Raw genomic sequence first — 21,090 nt, 5'->3', positions numbered from 1 at the left:
AAGTGGGAGAGCATAAAACTGAGCAAGCAAGTCATGTTGAGTATCAAAAGCACAAGTGGACCTCTCTCTCTTTTTTGCCAGTCCTGGGACTTGAACTCAGGGCCTGGGCACTGTCCCTGAGCCTCTTTTGCTGAAGACTGGCATTCTACCACTTGAGGCACAGTGTCACTTCTGGCTTTTCCTGTTTATGTAGTACTAAGGAATCAAACCTAGGGCTTCATGCATGCTAGGCAAGCACTCTACCACTAAGCCACATTCCCAACCCTACAAGTGGCCTTCTCTAAAACAATTCTGGTGGCACTAAGGTTTACTGATTGCCCATAAAGGCTTGTCTAGCCTTTATTTGTGTCATGACTTAAAATTTTTTTTATATGCATCAAAAAGACAATCACTCCTGGTATGTTATCTCCATTAAATAAAAACTGTTAGCCCAGTGCTAGTGTCTCACACTTGTAATCCTAGCTACTCAGGAGGCTGAAATCTGAGGATCATGGTTTGAAGCCAGCAGGGGCAGGAATGTCTGTGAGACTCTTATCTCCTATTATTATTATTATTTATGTTGGTTGTAAGGCTTGAACTATGGGCCTGGGTGCTGTCCCTAAGCTCTTCAGCCCAAGGCTAGCACTCTACCACTTGAGTACCACTTTCAGTTTTCTGGTGGATAATTCTCATGGACTTTTCTTCCCTGGGCTAGCTTTGAACTGTGATCCTCAGATCTCAGCTAGGAGTAACTGAGTAGCTAGGATTACAGGCATGAGCCACCAGCACCTGGCTTCTTGTTTTCTTTTTCTTTTTGCCAGTCCTGGGGTTTGAACTCAGGGCTTGAGCACTGTCCTTGGCTTCTTTTTGCTCAAGGCTAGCACTCTACCACTTGAGCCACAGCGCCATTTCCGGCTTTTTCTATATATGTGGTGCTGAGGAATCGAACCCAGGGCTTCATGTCTATGAGGCAAGTACTCTTGCCACGCGGTCATATTCCCAGTCCCAGAAGCCTCAGATTTTTTTTTTTCTTTTGAGTCTATATAACAGGCTTCCCAAATGGTGCTGGGGTACACACTACTGTTGGAGAGTTACACACGTTTCAGTTGACATTTACTGGATGGGACTTAAAAAACTCTGGAGAGTTAGGAAAGTTCCTGAAAAGCAAGACTATGTTCTGCGGGGGGGTGGGGGGGGAAGGGAGTGGAAGGGAGAGAGCTTAGGGAAAGGGAGGAGGGCTCTTCGTGGGGTTCCAAGACAACAAAAATGGCTACTCTGCCCCATCTCTGACATCAACATCCCGCCACCGTGTGACAACACGAACGCAGGGATATTCCACGAAGCGACTGCAGTCCGTACCACCGGGTACGACAGTTGCTGCCCGAGTTGGAGACTACGGCAGGCCTGCAGGGAAAGGAAGCTGGGGGTACCGGTTTCCGCTGCCAGTACCCAAGATGGCGGCCAGAGCGTCGGCCAGACGGTAGCCACATGCTCAGCGCTCCGCCTCGGCCTCGCGGATCTCGCTGGACTTTTGCAAGTCACTGTGGGAACCATGCAGGGGGAATCGCGCGCGCCTGAGGCGAAACTTCGTCCTATTCCCCGTCCGAGGACCGCAGGCCCCAGCCACAGAAAGCGCTAGAACAGCCAAACCCGTATCGCCACCCGCCGCGAACGTACGGCGAAGGAGTCCAGAATGCCGGACACCAGGGCCTTCGCACCACTCATTGGCGGACCCACGCCGCGGGGCGGGCCTACGCACCCATTGGGTCACGGGCCATGTCTGTTTTGAGGAAACGGACCTGGGAAGGAAGAGACCCGCTTAACTATTGGGTTATCTCGGCTGTCAATCAGAACAACATCCGGTGACGGTTGCGTCTCTGGCTATCTGATTGGTGGAACTGTTTCTAGGGTGCCCGTGGGAGGAGGGCTTCCGAGTGCGGTGGAAAGAGGGGGCGGGGAGGGAAGCGGAGGCTGGGAGCTCCAGGCCGGCCGGCTGTGGCGGCGGCGAGGCCAGCACTCGGGCTGAGGGCTGGCGGTGGCGGCAACGGCGGATTCGGAGCCTAGCAGCGGGTACCAAGCACATTGCTGTCCCTGGAGGGAGGGGCGCGGCGCAAGCCAGGCCGAGGCTTATGGGGTGAGGGGAGGGGGCTGTGGCTGGGGGAGCAGGAGGCGGGAGCAGGGTAGCTAATGGTGGGACACCCCCCCTCCCCGTGAGGGTCGGGGCCTGGGTCTGGCGGAGAAGAAGCGTGGGGCGCCCAACAAAGCCCGTTCCTGGGTGGGCTGGACCGAAGCTGGAGGGCGCCGGAAGGCGTGGTGTGAGGCCCGGGCTTCGGAGTGGGGTGGGGCCACGCGCACGGAGGGCGGGGTGAGGTTCGCCTTTAAGGGTGGGTCAAGGCCAAGCAACTCGCACTTGTTCGCCGGCTGCGTCGGGAGGCTGGGAGCCGAGCCACCAGACTGGGCATGGAGACTTGGATCCAGCCGGACTCGGGTATCCGGGGCAGGCAGGGTTGGAACCGAACTCAGACCAGGGCCTTCTGGTCCCAATTAAGATCTTTGAAGAACTTTGTCCGGTTTTAAACTTAGGGGACTCTTGGGAGGTTTTAGTAGTAAATTGTATGAGAACGGGAGGGTAATAAACAACCAGAGTTCAGGATTGTGGTTGTGTTGGACAAATAGAAGGTGTGTGGGTTTGTGTGTGTAATGTATTGTGTGTGTAGTGTAGATCCCGTGTCCCCTTTAGGATGAAGTTGGAAAGGTGGGTCACAACAATGTAAAAGAAGAAGTATGTCTTGGGTTAGGGATTAATGGAAGCTCACGTCGAAAGCGGAAAGGAAAAGGCAAGTTTACCCTCTCCCCACTTGGCAGTCTGTCTGGGTTGAGAACTTGGCCATATCCTTCTGCTTGTTCTCAGAAGGTCATATGAATGAAGATAAAAGCTCCCTATGCAAATTCTGGATGGAAACAGCCCTATGAAGGTCCTTCCATACCCTTCCTCCCCTTTCCCCTTTACTCTCAACGTGGGATCCCCAAGTTGGGAAAACAGAGGGCTTTTTTCTTTTGTGTGAAGTGGTGGTCTCCTGTCCACCCCCCTTACTTACCCTTTAATAATCTCTCCCTTTCCTTTACGATTGGAAGGGACAAGGATTGTAGACAATGTTTTTTTTCCCTGAGACTTGGGGAACCAGCTTTCCTTTTAAGATAGGAAATTCTGCTAAAAATAGAAGCTGAGCCAGGCACTGGTGGCTCAAGGCCTGTAATCCTAGGTACTCAGGAGGCTGAGATCTAAGGATCCTGGTTTGAAGCCAGCCCGGGCAGGAAAGTTGATGAGTCTCCTGTGTAATTAAACAGCAAAAAGCAGGAGGTAAAGCTGTGGCTCAAGTGGTAGAGCACTACCCTTGATTGAAAAACCAGAGACTAGCCAGGCCCTCAGTTCAAGCCCAGGTGCACAAGGGCCACACATACACACACACTCACACTCACAGAGAAGCTGAGTATAATATTGAGAGGGGAGGGTAAGGGAGATTGGTAAATGTGTAAGGTGCTCTGGGCATTGTATGCTTACAAAGCAAGCTACTTTTTTAGGGTATGCAACTTTAATATCCAGTAATTGAGTTTTTTTGTGATAATACCTTCATTTAATAGTTGTTGATTTGTTCATAACAGTTTGTGGGGTTTTGTTTTCTTACTAATGGTGTTAGAACCCAGGGTCTGGTGCTTACTAGACATGCCCTAAATTTGTTTCTATTTCTGAGAATATAAGTGATTTGTGTTTTTCTTCCTGTCAGAGTGAACCTGTAATGTGTTTCCTACCTTCTACTTGAAGGTTTTCCTACTCGTGTCATGATGTGAAAAACATGGAATCTTATCTTGTGATTCCCTTTTCAGGTTTCTCTGGAAACCCCCCTGGTAAGTGTGGAGGAGGCGGGACACTCTGACCCAAGACAAAAGGCCTGTAGCTGCAGCCAAAGAAAATAAACCTTAGGAAGGAGAAAGAAAAAAACAAAACAAAACAAAACCGTTCAGCTGTTCCTGAGAACAGCCTGCAGTGGAATCTACAGAGAGGACAACTAATGTGAGTGAGGAAGTGACTGTATGTGGACTGTGGAGACAGTAAGTCGCGTGGGCCCTGTGCGCCTGGACTGGGTTAGGATCAGTTGTACTTGCAGAGGTGAGGTGTCCAGAAGGGAAAAGTGAATGTGGTTTGGAGTGTGGCCTTGGCTCCACGTGGTGTGCTTTCTTCGGGGGCCATCAGGGAGCTCAGCCCTTGTTTTCTGTAAGAGTGGGGTACAGGGTCTGGCACTGAGAAGGGTGACCTGCTGGCTGGAGCAGCAGAACAGTGGCCTTGATTTATCTTTTGGAAGATTTAAAAACCAAAAAGCATAAACATTCTGGTCCTTCAGCAATGCTTTCTCTGAAGAAATACTTAACGGAAGGACTTCTCCAGTTCACCATTCTGCTGAGTCTGATTGGGGTGAGGGTGGACGTGGATACTTACCTGACCTCACAGCTCCCCCCACTCCGTGAGATCATCCTGGGGCCCAGCTCTGCTTATACTCAGACCCAGTTCCACAACCTGAGGAATACCTTGGATGGCTATGGTATCCACCCCAAGAGCATAGACCTGGACAATTACTTCACTGCCCGGCGGCTCCTCAGTCAGGTCAGGGCCCTGGACAGGTTCCAGGTGCCAACCACTGAAGTAAATGCCTGGCTGGTTCACCGGGACCCGGAGGGGTCTGTCTCCGGCAGCCAGCCCAACTCTGGCCTTGCCCTCGAGAGTTCCAGTGGCCTCCAAGATGTGACAGGCCCAGACAACGGGGTGCGGGAAAGCGAAACGGAGCAGGGATTCAGTGAAGATTTGGAGGATTTGGGAGCTGTAGCCCCGCCAGTGAGTGGAGACTTAACCAAAGAGGTTAGTAGCCCTGTGGTGGGTGGGTGGGTGAGTTCTGGGGGGATGGGGAGGATTGAGCCTGGTTCTGTTGCATTGTGGATTCAGTGCTGAGATCCATAAAGAACTAGATAGGTTGTGGGAAGGGTGGGGTGTCTTAGGCACAAAGTTTGGATAGGAATAGATTGAGTGGTCTCACTTCAGGATTGGGGGCTGGGAGCATTTCACTGTACAGAGCCATTGACCCATCTTTAAATGTACTGTCAGGACAGTGGGAGGTGCTTAGAACATGCCAGGGTGTTTACTGCTTGTATTTCAATATGACTGCTAGAGGCCTGAGGTGGGGAGGGCCATGTTGTGATGGGCTTTGATGCAGTGTATATCTGTTGCTAAGACACAGATACTGTGGGAGTTCTTGCCTGTACTTCCCTCCACATAAAAACTTGCACACTGTAACCTAAAGTTCTCTTCAGTGGTGAGGTCTGTTGTAAGGTCCCCATAGTTCAAGTCTCTTGGGCCTGAGCCAGTGAATAGACTTGAATAGTTATTCTTGGCCAGCAGAGGCCAAGGCTCCTATTGTTTGCCAGAGTCCACTGCAGAATATAAGGCAGAAAGGACTGGAAGCTAGAAGAGAATTGTATTCTGCCTCCTAGGTCAGCTTGCTCTGAGCTGTCAGAAGTGATCTTTTACCTCTGTTGCTGTCATGAGGTTAACTACCTTTTCTGGGCGGAAAGGATGTAGTTCCTTACTTTTTATAATGCAGATAGTGAGTGCTATCCCTTTGTCAGCTAATGTGATAAAACTGCTTAGACTGGTCACCTAGCTTGTGAAAAGGCCCACTGTATTTCATTTGCTTTTAGAGAGGAAGAGGCTATATGGCTCTGGAATGGCTCTGAGCTGGCGATGGTGAAGTTGCACAGATGCTAGTTTGACTCCATTTGCCCACCAGGTCAGGCCACTCCCTGCTTTGGAAGCTTGTTCTGACCTCAGTTAGTAACTCAGTGTTAGTAACTGGAAAAGAATATGGCTTGGTTTAGGCCCCTGGCCTTCATCTGAGATGATTTTTGCCCCTCAGGAATAGGTGGTATAATCTAAAGTCAGTTTTGATTGTCACATGGGTGTGTGTGTGCGTGCCACTAGTATCTTAACTGATGAGGCCAATGATGCTGCTGACGAGCACAGGACAGCTCCCAAACCGCAAGTTTATCTGACCCCCAGCTGTCAATAGTGCTGAGATTGGGAAACCTGCTCTCTGCTTCACTGGCTGTTACTGGATCTGCTGTGAGAGAAGCTGGGATTATCTGATCATGGAAGTCGGGAGCATCTCTTGCATTTCAGTCTCTTAGATTCTTGCAGTTCTGGTTGGAGCCTCACCTCTCTCTGCTTTCCTGTTGCTTGCCCTTCAAGCCAGCTCCCATCTTATCTGAAGAAGTATGCTCTGGCCTCTCTCTGGTCACTTCTCTTGACACACCAGGAGGTGTGGAACAGGGCTTTGGGGAACCTTGAGGGGAAGGGGTAGTTCCGCTGCTCTCCCCTTCAGGAAGTTCTGGGATGGATTTGGGATGTCTTGGATGTGTCTAAGTGGGTTGGGGCCAGAATAGGATAGGACTTTGATCCCCACTTCTTGGCTTTCTTGACCTTTAATAGTCATGCTTTCCCTAACCTCAGGGCTTCACCACTCTTTTGGGGAGGTGGAGTAGGTCAGCATGAGGGGCCCAGGCTGGGAAAGTGGGCGAGAGATTATGATGTGTTTAGAACAACATTTCTTCAGCAACTCAGGGATAAAAATACCCAGGTCCAGAGCATGTGACAGGCACTGTTGGAGCCGGTATTATCCCTGGGGTGGTAGTGCCTCCCCCCCACCCCCCACTGCCAGGCCTGTTCGATGGCTGCCATAGCTTAGGACCTTGTCAGGATAGGATTCCCCTGGAGGTTGGCACTCTGCCCAGACCAGGGGGTGGCCTGTTTACAGCTCTTTCCAGGCTAGGAGCGGGTTGTGACCAGGGAGGACACACTGTCTTTTCTGACCTAACCTTAGGCTCCAGGAGAGTAGCAGTGAGGAGAGAGAGCTGAGTTGTTACCCATGAAACTAATCCAGGGAGTCTGAGATGTGATTCTGATTCTGTCATGGGCTTTTTCCCCTCTTTTTCCTGCTAAGGGCCAGGGGTCAGGCAGAGAACTTAAAAACTAAGAAAAGCTGGAGTGAAGGGGAAGTGGGAGGCATATTTGAGGCCAGGATGTGTTCCTCTGCTGGGCTTCAGAATTGTATTGCCTGTCTGTTTGGGCTTGGGTCTGGCTAGCACTGTGGCTTTGTTGCATTTGGGCAAAAATGGCTTTCCCCTTTCCTCTAGTCTGGCCTGCTTTAGGGTGACAAAGCTCCTGCCTTTGCCCTTTTTTATTTGGCTTGAGTGCTCAGCCTGGCTTTTGATCCCTGGCCCTGAGAACTGGCTACATCCTTCCTAAGAAATAGAAAAGCTCCTTTCTCTTCCCAGCAAAGAATTTAGATTCCGGGTGAAGCAGCAGGAGTGTCTGCCCAGTCTCTAGTGGGCTGGAGAAGCAAGATGCGACAAGAGGGAGGAGAGTGGCACCCCTTCCCCCCTGGGCGCTCACTGCGCCACCCCAGCTGACTGACTGGGCTGGGTGGGGCTGCCCGCCCCTGGGTGCATCTCCTCAAGGAGACGGAGGCGGCCCAGGGATGGGCTGGTTCCTTGCGGCAGCTTTTCCAGCTGCCCTGGTGCAGAGATTGGCTCCCATCTGCAGCTAGGTAACAGGCGGTGGGAGGGGATTGGCTCCTTCCGCATCTCCAGCGGAGACTTGGGGGAGGAGATTGGCTCCCGGCGCAGCCTAGGTAACGACAGTGGGAGGGGATTGGCTCTTTCCGCAGCCCAGCTGCTGACCTGGGGGAGGGGATTGGCTCTCTGCAGCCTCAGCAGTGACCTGCAGGGTGGGAGGGGGAGGGGATTGGCTCCTTGCGGCAGCCTAGGTAACAAGTTTGGGGGGCGTGGGGAGGGGGAGAGGGAGGAGCGGGAGGATAGGTCCAGGAGGGAAGCTCGCTTTCCTCTGCAGCGTGAGCACGGAGCATGGGGTGGGAGTCCCGTCTCACTGCAGCCTCTGCGGTGAGCTCAGGGTGGGGGCTGCTGGGCGCTTGAGTGGAACTGGGGTTGTGAGGTGGGAGGGGGCTGCTCCAGGATGGAGGAAGGGGGCTGGGCTGGGCCGCCCAGGCAGCAGCACGGGCGGGGCACCCTCATCGGGCCCCTTGGAGCTAGCAAGGGGCCACCCTTCCAGCCTAGTGTGCTCCCTGAAAGCCAAGAGCTCCTTGCAGCCCCCTGTCCAGCTTCCTGGCACCGGCTGCCCCGGGGCTTCTCTCACAGACCATGACCCGCCTGGACCGCAGCTCTCACAGTGGTGGGGGCCATGCCAAAGGCAACCAGCCCCTTAACTCTTTGCTGGCTGGTCACCGGGTGACCCAGCCCCCCTCTGCTCCTGGGTCCAGGGCTCCTGCTCAGGTTGGTCTTCGGTGGGAGACTGAAGGGAGAGGAACTTTGCGGGAGGTTTTAGGGTCTTGGGGTGGAAACCGGAGGGTTGAGTGGGAAGGGGTATGTTACTTGCTTAGGGACAGGGAGGTGGGTCTGAGCTAAAGATGCTGCTTTGGAAAGTATATGTCTGCTTCTTAATCCCTGGATGGGAGGCTGCACTTTAGGGTCTCTTCAGGCTTGTTGGGAGGACTTTGCCAAAGGGAGTGGCATGTATAGGAAGCCCAGATGGCTTGATGGGGTTTTATGTGGGTGGCAGTTGGTGCAGGAACTGTTCAGGAGCCATGGGACAGAGCCAGAGGGAGGTATTTTGATGTCTAAGGTGGTACTTGGAGCTGAGCTGTGATTGGGGTTATGTCCTTGAGTGGGTTGACTGATGGGGAGCTCGTGAGCCCTGGGGTGTGGTGAGGGAGAGGAGGAAAGAACACTGGTCTAAGGGGATGTAGTGGGGCCGTCCTTGGCAGGGGTGGGGTGGCCAACGAGGATCATTTGACTGCTTGAGGCTCCCCTGGGATCGAGGCAGCTTGCTAGCATCAGCTCAGATGGGATTCTGACAGAGATGGATCTTGAGGTGAGCCTGGGCTTTCAGAGTTGTAGGTGTTCAAGCTTACTCCTGCTGTCAGTCTCTGAAGGGGGAATGGCTGTAGGAAGGGCTGGAGACAGCCTATTCTTGTCATTGGTTGCATCAGGTGGTTGGAAATGCAGGGATTTTCCTCTCCCAGTCACCCCACCCCTTTATGCAAAGCAGTGGCACCACAGGCTGATGCAAGCCTGGCCACTGCTAGGCAATTCTGGATCATAGCTCACTCTTGCCTGCTGAGGCCAGCCTCCTACAAAACACATTCTCAGGGTTCCCATTCCAAAATCAGAGGCGTGTTCTGTTTCTTTCTCCTTTCTTATTACACAGGGTGGGGTGGCCCTGCCCGTTGGCCCAGGTGCGTCTCTTGTCCACAGACCTGCAGACCTATGTGGTGCTAGTCATGCTAGTGGCTTTTGCTAATGTTTCTTTTTTGCCCTGGAAATGGATATATAAAGCCTCATTGATGTAGAGAAACCAGAGGGTAAAGAGTAGAGCTGGGAGGGGCCCCACCCAAGACTGGAGTGGCATTAGGAGGGACCATGTGGGGCAGAACAGGGAGAAGCCTCTGGGGTCTTGAGAGCTAAAGCCGTTGTGGTCTGTCTTTCAGGACATAGATCTGATTGACATCCTTTGGCGGCAGGATATTGATCTGGGGGCTGGGCGTGAGGTTTTTGACTACAGTCATCGACAAAAGGAGCAGGATGTGGAAAAGGAACTTCGAGATGGAGGAGAGCAGGAGGACACCTGGGCAGGCGAGGGTGCGGAAGCTCTGGCCCGAGACCTGCTAGTGGACGGAGAGACTGGGGAGAGCTTCACTGCACAGGTACTGCTGCCTTTGCTACTGGCCTCTCTGTTCCCTGCTCCCTCACACTTAAAGGCTGAAGTCTTTCTTCCCATCCCCTAGAGGAGGGTTTGTCTGGATGGACCTGAATGTCTTTTGGCTTGGGGAATACAAAGTCACGGTAGCTGGGTTCTATAATGGGGAGAAGATAGGCAATAGATTGACAAGTGGCAGGCTTTGGCAATAGACAGGACAGAAGAGGCAAAGGATTCAGCATCTTTGTCTAAGGACTCTCCCCTTCTCCTTTATGTTGTCTCTGTGAGTCTGAGACTCGGGCCTATCATTAGTTGAAACAGGGAAGTGACTACAGGCTGCAGCATTGCTGAGGAAGAGGTAGCAGTTTCCCTAGTCAGCCAGGACCCAGGCTAGCCAGACTTACCTACGCTGTTGCCGCAAGTGCCTAGTTTGGGAACCAGACAACCCTGTCTCTGGATGGCCTTAGGCTGCTAGAGGCCACCTGTCCCTTTTGAAAAAATGCCAAAGTGAGCAGGATAAGAGGGGGAGCCCACTGAGCCGGCAGGGTGGCTCGCTGGGCTCACATGTGGTGTGTCCCTCCATGGTTGTCTGCAGGACTAGCTCTGGGTTCTGACTTTGATCTGGCTGTGGCGGGTCAATTCAGAAGAAGAAGTAGGAGATCAGGTGATAATATCAGTGGGAGAGAAGCAGAAGGTGGTCTTCCTCTCTTGCTGAAGTCTTTTGTTCTATTTAGTTCCCAGCAGATGTTGCCAGCATCACAGAAGCAGTGCCTAGTGAGAGTGAGCCCCCAGCTCTTCAGAACAGCCTCTTGTCTCCTCTCCTGACGGGGACAGAGTCGCCATTTGATTTGGAACAGCAGTGGCAAGATCTCATGTCCATCATGGAAATGCAGGTAGGGTAATCAGAACAGTACAGCTTGAGGGGTCTTGTGTAGTATGTCCTAGCTTATGTCACCTGTACCTCTGGGTTAAGGGTAACACTTCATTTGGCTGGCTTAGAGGAAAGTGGGGATACGGAGAGGTAACCCATCCAGGTTACCTCCTGGAGTGTGGGAATTGAGATGGGGTTGGGTTAAAACCTAGGATAGCCCTCCAAAGTAGGGCCTGCCTTGTAGGTGTGCTTTCTTCCTTTAATAGTGAATATCACTATTGGGTGATATTCACATAGTGCTTTATGAGAATCCTCATTTTCCTTTGCCCTCCTAATCATTGAATTGGTCCTTTTATTTTCTTGCCATGTTGGGGATTGAACCCTAGGTATCTCCTAGGCAAGCACTACCTAGCTACACCTGCAGTCCCCTTTGCTATTTTAAATGTGAGGAGATTGAGGGTCAGAAATGTCAGATGATCACACAAAAGCTGTACAGCTAAATTTCTGACTCAAGTCTGAGTTCTTGCTACTGACTCAAAGATAGAGGTGTCTGGCCACACACAACCAGGGGACAAACCACCTGTGCTGGGCCTAACAGGGTCCAAACTGGGCCGGGACCTGACACTGGGCTTTGTCATCCATTGTGTTGCCCTTGTATCCAGGCAGTTGTGCTTTGGTTAGGGGCCTGCAAGGTGGGAGCCCTGGGAGGAGTCTGCTCCTAGTGAACTCTGGTGCTCTTGTCCCTTCCAGGCCATGGAAGTGAACACATCAGCCAGTGAAATTCTGTACAATACCCCTTCTGGAGACCCCCTGAGCACCAACTACAGCCTTGCCCCCAACACTCCCATCAATCAGAATGTCAGCCTGCATCAGGCATCCCTGGGGGGCTGCGGCCAGGACTTCTCACTCTTCAGCCCTGAGGTAGAGAGCCTGCCTGTGGCTGGCAGCTCCACACTGCTCCCGCTGGTTCCCAGCAATTCCACCAGCCTCAACTCCACCTTCGGCTCCACCAACTTGGCAGGGCTCTTCTTCCCACCCCAGCTCAATGGCACAGCCAATGACACAGCAGGCCCAGAGCTTCCTGACCCTTTGGGGGGCTTGTTAGACGAAGCCATGCTGGATGAGATCAGCCTGATGGACCTGGCCATTGAGGAGGGCTTCAACCCTGTGCAGGCCTCCCAGCTCGAAGAGGAGTTTGACTCTGACTCAGGACTCTCCTTAGACTCTAGCCATAGCCCTTCCTCCCTGAGCAGCTCTGAGGGCAGCTCTTCTTCTTCTTCCTCCTCCTCCTCCTCCTCCTCCTCTTCCTCTGCTTCCTCCTCTGCTTCTTCCTCCTTTTCGGAGGAAGGTGCTGTTGGCTACAGTTCTGACTCTGAGACCCTAGATCTGGAAGAGAGTGAGGGCGCAGTGGGCTACCAGCCTGAGTATTCCAAGTTCTGCCGAATGAGCTACCAGGATCCATCGCAGCTCTCCTGCCTGCCCTACTTGGAGCATGTGGGCCACAACCACACGTACAACATGGCACCCAGTGCCCTTGACTCTGCTGACCTGCCACCACCCAGCACCCTCAAGAAAAGTAGTAAGGAGAAACAGGCTGACTTCCTGGACAAGCAGATGAGTCGGGATGAGCACCGAGCCCGAGCCATGAAGATACCATTCACCAATGACAAAATTATCAACCTGCCTGTAGAGGAATTCAACCAGCTGCTGTCCAAATACCAGCTGAGCGAGGCCCAGCTGAGCCTCATACGGGACATCCGGCGTCGGGGCAAGAACAAGATGGCTGCTCAGAACTGCCGCAAGCGCAAGCTGGACACGATCCTGAACCTGGAGCGGGATGTTGAGGACCTGCAGCGTGATAAGGCCCGACTGCTGCGGGAGAAAGTGGAGTTCCTGCGGTCTCTGCGTCAGATGAAGCAGAAGGTCCAGAGCCTGTACCAGGAGGTGTTTGGGCGGCTGCGGGATGAGAATGGGAGGCCCTACTCGCCTAGTCAGTATGCGCTCCAGTATGCTGGGGATGGCAGTGTCCTCCTCATCCCTCGCACTATGGCCGACCAGCAGGCCCGGAGGCAGGAGAGGAAGCCAAAGGACAGGAGGAAGTGAGCCGGGGTGGGTAGGGGGTGGGCGCTCACTAAGACCGAAGCTGGAGAAGGGCTGGGCCTGGACCTGGACATCAATGCCTTCTTACCCAATATATCTTCTCAGATGGGATGACTGCGGGGCAGTGCTTAGGAAAAGGTGGGCGCAGGCGCTGTCTTGCGTAGCTTCCCCTCAGGGGTAGAAGTGGCCAGACCATTTAGGTGGCTGGGGTCCCCACTCTACCCCTTTCTTTGAGGGAAGAGTAGTGCTGGCATTGCTGGAGATAGAAGAACCGTGTGGAATGAAGGCAACAGAGAGGATGGGAAAGAGTTGTGAAAGGAAAAGTGGTAAGCAAGTCTCATTCCTGGAAGAAAGAAAGGAAGCCCCCCCCCCCCAAATCAAAGCTGCCGGAGAATCAAAAGGAAGGTTCTGGTGGGCTTTGGTCAGGATTCTCAGGCAGCAGGTTTGAGTGATTGGTGGGCCTAAGTTACCAGTGTGATTAACCCCATTTTATCCAAGAGTGGGTACACAGGCTGAGTGGGGGTAGGGAGAAGGTTTTTTTGTTTTTGTTTTGTTTTAACTCTTACTGTTCCTTGTGCTTTGGCAGCCCTGAGGAGAGCTCTTGGGAAGTCACTTGTAATGTTTCAGTTAAGTGGAATCTGTGGGGACTCAACACTGGCTTGGTTTCAGGCCAGAGGGCAGAGGGACAGGAAAAGGTAACGAGGCCCATGTTGCAACAGTCCCCAGCACCAAGCATGTCAGTTACGAGTACCCTGTCACTGCCACCTCCATCCGGCCCCCAGCCATTCTTGAGCTGAGGTTTTCTCACTGTCTCCATCAGAGCCTGCATGGAAATACTGTACCACCTCCCACTTACACCCTGAGTTTGTGGTTCCCAGCCTCACTAGCTGCCTGTAGCTCTCAGGAGTAGGGTGATGGCCTGCAGCTTCCTCCTTAGGGGCCGAAGCAAGGCAGGGGATGATGTTGAGGGAGACGCCAGTGCAACCACCTCCCAACAGTATTCAGCACAGTGCTGGGGCCTCTTCCCTCAGCTCTCTGCCTACCAACAACTGGGCTTGTCACCGGGGAAAAAAGGAAAAATCCCTACAAAATCCAGCACCATGAAAAAAAATCTAGTCCTTAGAATTTCTTGTGCTTTGATTTTATTTTAATTTTTAAACTGGGCTTGTGCCCCGTTTTACCTGTAGGGTCTAGAATGCCTGTGTTGAGTAAAAAGGAGATGCCCCCAAATTCAAAGCTGCTAAATGTTCTCTTTGCCATAAAAGACTCCGTGTTACTGTGTGAACACTTGAGGCTTTTCTCCTCTGTTCCAAGGTCTTGTCTGCTTGCTTTTTGGGGGTTTCTTTTTAGAATGAGAAGTGCATGTCATGGCGGCTGAGGGCACCTATCACCAGGGTCTTGGCCATGGGTCGTGTCTACGTAGCCCCAGCTTAACCTGGGCTGTTGGAGAACATCCTGAAGGAATGAATGGGAGTGCCACAGTGGCCAGACAGCTATGAGACCACAGTGTCTATATTTGTGACTTTGCCCCTGCTGCCCCAACCCCTGCCCAGCCTTGGAGTACTGTCTGCTTCTGACTAGCAGGAGTGGATTGAGATATGTGGGGGGAAATCGCTGATTTCCTGCCCTGTCGGGGAGGGGGTTCCAAACTGAGCAGTAGGGATAGAAGGCGTGAGCCTGGGAGTGCTTTTTATAAATTATTTTCCTTGTAGATTTTATTTTTAATTTATGTCTGTGACCTGCCAGGGAGAGGAGAGAAAGATGCTGTGAGCACATGACAAAATAAAATACAATAAAATGGATGATTTATCTCAAGTGCAATTTTTCCCCACTTTGAGTTCAGATTGAGAGTAAAGGGAATAGGCCCCATAGGGAGAGGGTTGACCATTGTGTGGCTAAGGCATAGCTCCAGTGGACAGTGGGTGGAGGGCGGGGGGATGATAATGGAGAATTAAAAAAGGTAAAAAAAAATCTTAAATTAACTGCATCAAACACCTTTCAAGAAGGTGTGTTCTTTCTTTTCTTTAAAAAAACAACTCTTCAAATGGTTTGCCTGATGCACTTTACCAGAGGGAGAATTCAGACAGCATCCTTTAGAATTTTCATTTCTCCTAGAGAAATGATGGTAATGTCACTCAGCTCCTTGCCTGTCCACCTGCTACAAAGGGCATTTTTAAGCCCGAAAGAACTTTATTTCTCTAGTAGCCACCTATCAGAGGTGCAGAACACAAGAGTGTATAGTCATGGAAACCCGAGAAAGTCAGTGACAACCAACACTGCTGGGTAATAGCAGGGTCACAGAACAAAAGCAGGAAGCCAGGCTCCAGGGAATGACATGCTAGAAAATGTCCTCAGCCCATTTAACTGGAATCTGTTCTAGCCCTCAGCCTGTGAAGCTGTATAGCATTAAGATTCTCCTTGGTGGGTACTTAGTAATGCAATTTGATTCGTGTCAAAAGGCTTATTTGATGCCCTCTGAAATTATTGGACAGTTTCTTGTTTGAATTTATAGTTTTCCCTAAACTATCTCTAGTTGGAAAGGGTTGGTGATAAAAAAAGAGCTCTTCTAAGAATTGACTTAAGGTTGGGCTGGGAATGTGGCCTAGTGGTAGAGTGCTTGCCTAGCTAGCATGCATGAAGCCCTGGGTTAGATTCCTCAGTATCATGAGAACAGAAGAAGCCGGAAGTGGTGCTGTGGCTAAAGTGGTAGAGCACTAGCCTTGAGCAAAAGAAGCTCAGGGCCAGTACCCAGGCACTGAGTTCAAGCCCCAGGACTGGCCAAAAAAAAAAAAGAATTGATTAATGTCTGTAAGCCAGATGAAACTAAGATTCATAAGGCAGAAAAAGTAAACTTAAAGATCTTTACTCCAAGTCAATAATTATACAAAATTATATTAAGGTATACTGAATAGTAAAATTATTTAATGTTTTTGTATGCCTTCTCTCTCTGCCCCCTTGCTAATGTTTTCCCGAATTGTCCCAAGTCCTCGTGTGAGCGTCCTTTTCTTATTACCCCTCGGCCCCAGAGATGTAATTGGGTTCAGGATCATGGTGATTATTAGCTTGGGTATCAGGTTAAGTTGGTCAGCAGTGCTTTGGGGCTGACCCAAAGGTAGAGTGGGTGTTGCAACCTCTGGGCTTTTGGCAGGAAGATCTGAGAATTTAGGCCTGTGGCTGGGCTACTATCACAAACCTGACTACCTAAAATGAGATAAGAATGCATCCTGGTATGAAACAGGTGAGCGAGCAGGCCTTCCTCTTAAGTACTACTTCTTCAGGTGACCTGCTTGAGTGGAGATGAGCAGGCTTGCTTTGTCCTGACTTACGCAATCTCTAGGCTTCATTCAAAATGACTTCTAAGCTGGGCGCCAGTGGCTCCTAGCTATTCAGGAGGCTGAGATCTGAGGATCATGGCTCAAAGCCAGTCTGGGTAGAAAAGTGTTTGAGACTCTTAATCTCTAATAAACTACTCAGAAAAAGCCAGAAGGAACAGAAGAAACTTGGGGACAATGCCCATGCCCAGTGGTCAAACCCCAGGACTAGCAAAAATTAATAATTAAAAAAAAAGATTTTTCAGCCTTTTTTTTTTTCTTTCATTTTTTTGGTGCCATTCCTAGGGTTTGAACTCAGGGTATAGGCACTGTCTGTGAGCTTTTTTTTTTTTTTTAAACTTGAGGCTAGTACTCAAGGCACTTGAGCTACAAAAGCTCCACCTTTGGCTTCTTTTGCTAGTTAATTGGAGGTAACAGTCTCATGGACTTTTCCTGCATGGGCTGGCTTTGAACCTCGACCCTTAGATGCCTTCTGAGCAGCTAGGGACTACATGCATGACTCACTGCCACCCAGCCATCTTACTCTTGGTACGATGGAAAACATACTTAGCTACTGTATAAGTGAGGCTATTTCAGTTACCAATAAAAGCAGAACTAGGGCCCTCTCAAACAACAACTAGGTCCTAACTGAAAGTGTTACTCCTTTTCTAATAAATTTACACTACCACCACTTTGACTTAAAAAACAAACCCATAGGATTAGCTGGGTCGGATCTACCTGTAATTCCAGTACTTGGGAGGTTGAGACAAGAGAATCACAAGTTTGAGGCCAGCTGGGATATATAGTGAGATCCTATCTTAAAAGAATAACAAAACACATCTGAGAGGGGAAACAATTTAAGGACAAGGTTTTGATTTCATCAAGGTCTGGCCTCCTTGGCTGACTCACTGGTTCTTCCTGGGAAAAATTAAATAGCAACCAGTTAACTTTTTTGTTTTGTTTTTTTGAGCCCTAACTTCCTTAAGCTGGCCTCATTCCTGCTTTTAAAACCCTCACTTAAACCAGACAGGCTTGTTTGGCAACTCATTGGAATAAGTGCCTTGTAGAAAAATAACCTTGAGCTGGGAATGTGGCTTAGTGGTAGAGTGCTTGCCTAGCATGCATGAAACCCTGGGTTCGATTCCTCAGTCCAGCTATGGATATTGTGTAGTAGAACTCATGTGCTTAATTGTCAGAAGTTTAGTCTTGATTTCCTGTCATTGATGCATTCTGTCCCTAACCCATCTGGCAAGTGAAAAGGCTCACAAAGCCTGTTGACTATTCATTTTATCAGTGTAGCAACCATCATCTTTTCATCTATTTCCTCACACAGAAGTCAGTTACCCTTCTTGTCTGGTTCTGAACACTGCAGTAGAGAACAAGCATTTGAGAACCATGGGGATACATGTGAAGTCTAACAGTATTGAGTTTTAGTTTTTGGTTTTTTTTTTTTTAGTCAGTCTTTGAAAGTTTCTGTCTACCTGAATCAGGAACCCGGTGCACAAGCTTGTCTCCAGTGGTGTGAAAGACTTACTGAAGAGGAGTGTTTTCAAAGTCACCTGGACAGAAGCCTTCATTTACTTTTGTTGTTGTTGTTGGGGGGTGGGGGTGGGAGAAGGGTGTTACTGGAGTTTGAACTCAGCTTGTATTTCCCAAACAAATGCTCTTCCACTTGAGCCATACCAGACATGTGCTGCGCCCCGCCCCCCCCCCCCCCCCCATTTTCTTTGTGGAGACAGGGTCCCTGTGTTGCCTAGGCTGACCTCAAACTCATGAGCTCAAGGGATCCTTCCACCTCACTCAGAGTGGCTTGCTCATTCCTGGAGATGGGAAGTCCTGAGTAGGGACACAACTACCTAGCCTGGCCCTTATTTTTCTTTTTGCCAATCCTGGGGCTGAACTAAGGGCCTGGGTGCTGTCTCTGAGCTTTCTTGCTCAAGGATAGCACTCTACTACTTGAGGCACAACTCCACTTTTTTTCCCCCCTGCAAGTCCTATGTCTTGAACTCAGGGCCTGGGCACCGTTTCTTTTACTCAAGGCAAGCACTCTGCCACCAAGCCACACTTCCAGCCCTCACTTCTGCTTTTTTTGGTGGTTAATTGAAGATAAGTCTCATGGACTTCTCTGCCTGAGCTGGCTTTGAACCATGATCCTCAGATCTCAGCTTCTTGAGTAACTAGGATTATAGGCATAGGCATGAGCACAATGTGCATTTTTTAAAAAGTATAAAACTATCAACAAAGTTGGTTCTTTTCTAGCTTAGCCTAACTGAAACTGAAGAATGGCCATAAGACTGCACAGTACTGTTAATTTGAGATACTGTTTCTATTTCGACTAGAAACAGTATTGTTTAAAATTTTTGTTTTAAACAAAAATTTGATTACAATACTTGACTTAAATATTCCTCTCCTCAGTTTGCAGGTAAAGCAGTAATTGAAGCAATTACTGTCCCAGACCTCAAAAGTTGTCCAGCTTGACCTTAACTAAGCAAACACAAAGCAAACAAACAATAGGGCAAGCTTGACCAAAGTCAACTAAGACTTAAAAATTTGGGGTGAACAATGCTCTTGGTACCAAGAAAGATGACAATGTATACCCAGTTTTGCTGTTGAGTATTTCAACATAGGCCATTTAATATCAACAAAAACTAAAAGCCAAATCGTAAGCACACACTAAAAACTCAATGTTCCAGCCTTGTCTCACTGGCCTATGCAAGCAAAACAGCCTTAGGAAACACTTTGCTTGCTTTCCCACCCCCAGTAGGACCAACTATGCTCTTCCTCCTAGATGGTTTTTTTCTCATTTACTTTCACATTCAGCAGAAACCGCTTAGTAGAAACCTTATAAGGCCAAGACCAATGAGAAGTTAGCCATGTTAAAAGAACAACTTTAAACTTAACACACTGGATAGAATAGAACAGACTCCACTGCAGCACACAGCTACACCAAAGTAATATCCAGAGACTGACAGCTGTCTGAATACCTTAACACTTGGCTCCCTTCCAACTTAATCTCAGCCCAAAACACTAAATGCTTTGACACCTGTTCCCTAAGGCAAATGCCAAGGCTTTTAGGAGGTAAATGCTGGCCTGTTGGTAGTATTTGCACAATCACGTTCTACACAACTGCATTTATTTCAGTTAATGATGGATTGCACGCACAACCATATATACCATACCTACAGCCTACCTGTGGATCAGGCTATACTATTTTATAGGTTAGCTTAAAATTGCCAATGATGCTTTCCTTATAAAGCACCGTTAAACAACACGTTTAAATCGGATTTGAAGGGGAAGAGAAGGCCTCTGAGCTTAGACTCAGTTCTGCTCAAATTTTTTTTTGTGAGGGGTGTGAATGTTAGAACTGAGGCTTGAATTCAGGACCATGAGCTAGGTCTTCCTTGGTTTTTTCATTCTACCACTTGAATCCCATCTCCACTTCCTGTCCAAGCAATCTTAAATTTTTTTTGCCAGTCCTGGGCCTTGGACTCAGGGCCTGAGCACTGTCCCTGGCTTCTTCCCGCTCAAGGCTAGCACTCTGCCACTTGAGCCACAGCGCCGCTTCTGGCCGTTTTCTGTATATGTGGTGCTGGGGAATCGAACCTAGGGCCTCGTGTATCCGAGGCAGGCACTCTTGCCACTAGGCCATATCCCCAGCCCCGCAATCTTAAATTTTAAAGGAAGACTTCTTGTGGAAAAGCCCAATTCGCACATCAGATTTATTTCTTCCTCCAGTCATCTATCTGGAGCTACTGTAGAGAGCTGGATCTGGATTTGAGAATTCTGGTCCCTGCCAGCCACCTGTATCTGGTATCATGCTTGTAATCCTAGCTGCTCAGGAGGCCTAAATTTTGAGATCCAAGTTTGAAGACACCCTGGGCAGACAAAACTGACTCTAATCTCAGTAAAAATCTGCTAGTGGAGTTGTTGGCTCAATTGGTAAAGTACCAGTTGTGAGTGGCAAAAGTTGAGTGACCATATGAGGCCCCAAATTCAAGCACCAGCGTACACACACACACACGGAATTCTAGTCCCAAATTATTTTTGCAGTAGCAATTCCCTCATCATTTATTTTGCCCCCTTTTGCTGTGAATTACCTTATACTTCAGATTCTAACGCCACAGATCACGGACCATGAAGATGTGCAAGGCCACAGAAAAATACCAAATGGTCTAAAGTTATTGAACTGAATCCTACCACAGAATTTTCTGGAATATCTGAAAATAAGACTTAAATTTGGTTATTAAAATTGCCAATCAAGGGACTGGGAATGTGGCTTAGCAGTAGAGTGCCTGCCCTGGGTTCAATTCCTCAGCACCACAGAAACAGAAAAGGCTGGAAGTGGCACTGTGGCTCAAGTGGCAGAGTGCTAGCCTTGAGCAAAAAAGAAGCCAGGGACAGTGCTCATTTCTTGATTCCAAGCCCCAAGACTTAAAAAAAAAAAAATCAAAACTTCGAAAGGACATTAAACGCAGAAACCATTATTGCACCTGGGTGTGGTGACACACACTTGTAATCTCTTGGTAGGCCATGGCATGAGTTATTCCTTGGCACTTTCAGTTGAAGCTCAGTTCAAGCCCCAGGTACCTGCAGAAAGTTCTCGATTATATTATCCACTATTGGAAATCCAAATAAAGACTGGGGGAGCATGACTTTAACTGGCTCTGGCAGTATCTGATACTTCAAGATAGCCAATGTTGCCTGGTAGGGTGGTGTACGTTTTGTAGTCTAAGTACTTGAGAGGCAATGGAGGTACGGAGATGAAACTTATGTCATCTATATTAATCAGCTCTCCTTTCCTAGTAGTAACTAAGGTAGTAAATAACTCATATGCAACTCCTGGGCTAGAGGTCTACGATAATTCTGTAATTTCATGGAAGCCATCCAATAAACACATTTTTGCACTGCCTGAAGAAATGTTCTCTGAACATTTCCCAAAGCTTACTTAAGATGTGTTGTGCCTATTTGTATTTTTTTTTAACCCCTGTATTGAGGCCGAGGCAGGAGGATCA

The 21,090-nt window shown here is 49.5% G+C and overlaps 1 protein-coding gene and 1 long non-coding RNA gene across 6 annotated transcripts; one reads left to right on the top strand and one right to left on the bottom strand.

The window, feature by feature from the left end:
• The first annotated feature begins 1,906 nt into the window (after positions 1 to 1,906).
• Nfe2l1 (NFE2 like bZIP transcription factor 1) lies at positions 1,907 to 14,569 on the top strand. 5 transcript variants are annotated; one of them, XM_048365030.1, is made up of 5 exons: positions 1,907 to 2,049; positions 3,865 to 4,891; positions 9,588 to 9,803; positions 10,531 to 10,689; positions 11,418 to 14,569. In XM_048365030.1, exons 2-5 carry the CDS (start codon positions 4,382 to 4,384, stop codon positions 12,768 to 12,770), a joined length of 2,238 nt encoding a protein of 745 aa, XP_048220987.1. In that variant the 5' UTR covers positions 1,907 to 2,049; positions 3,865 to 4,381; the 3' UTR covers positions 12,771 to 14,569. The 5 variants fall into 5 exon arrangements, with proteins under 5 accessions (XP_048220987.1, XP_048220988.1, XP_048220989.1 ...); XM_048365031.1 differs by having other exon boundaries at positions 1,952 to 2,113; XM_048365032.1 differs by lacking the exon at positions 1,907 to 2,049 and adding an exon at positions 2,349 to 2,467 and having other exon boundaries at positions 9,621 to 9,803.
• On the bottom strand, positions 5,278 to 20,833 carry LOC125365150. Its single transcript, XR_007213654.1, has 3 exons — positions 20,696 to 20,833; positions 18,751 to 18,758; positions 5,278 to 5,291 (listed from the first exon to the last, which is right to left on the bottom strand). It is a non-coding gene; the product is annotated as an uncharacterized LOC125365150 (long non-coding RNA).
• Between the last annotated feature and the right edge of the window lie 257 nt (positions 20,834 to 21,090).

The sequence above is a fragment of the Perognathus longimembris genome, chromosome 17 (assembly GCF_023159225.1).
Source record: "Perognathus longimembris pacificus isolate PPM17 chromosome 17, ASM2315922v1, whole genome shotgun sequence".
Classification (NCBI taxonomy): domain Eukaryota; kingdom Metazoa; phylum Chordata; class Mammalia; order Rodentia; family Heteromyidae; genus Perognathus; species Perognathus longimembris.
The sequence above is the reverse complement of the archived record's forward strand: the minus strand, read 5'-3'. Positions and strand labels throughout refer to the sequence as shown.

Excerpts from the sequence above, each read along its gene's own strand:
- Nfe2l1 (XM_048365030.1), top strand. The coding sequence starts at position 4,382 with ATGCTTTCTCTGAAGAAATACTTAACGGAAGGACTTCTCCAGTTCACC. Across the intron at positions 9,804-10,530 it reads GGGAGAGCTTCACTGCACAG|TTCCCAGCAGATGTTGCCAG; the intron begins GTACTGCTGCCT and ends TGTTCTATTTAG. Across the intron at positions 10,690-11,417 it reads TGTCCATCATGGAAATGCAG|GCCATGGAAGTGAACACATC; the intron begins GTAGGGTAATCA and ends TGTCCCTTCCAG.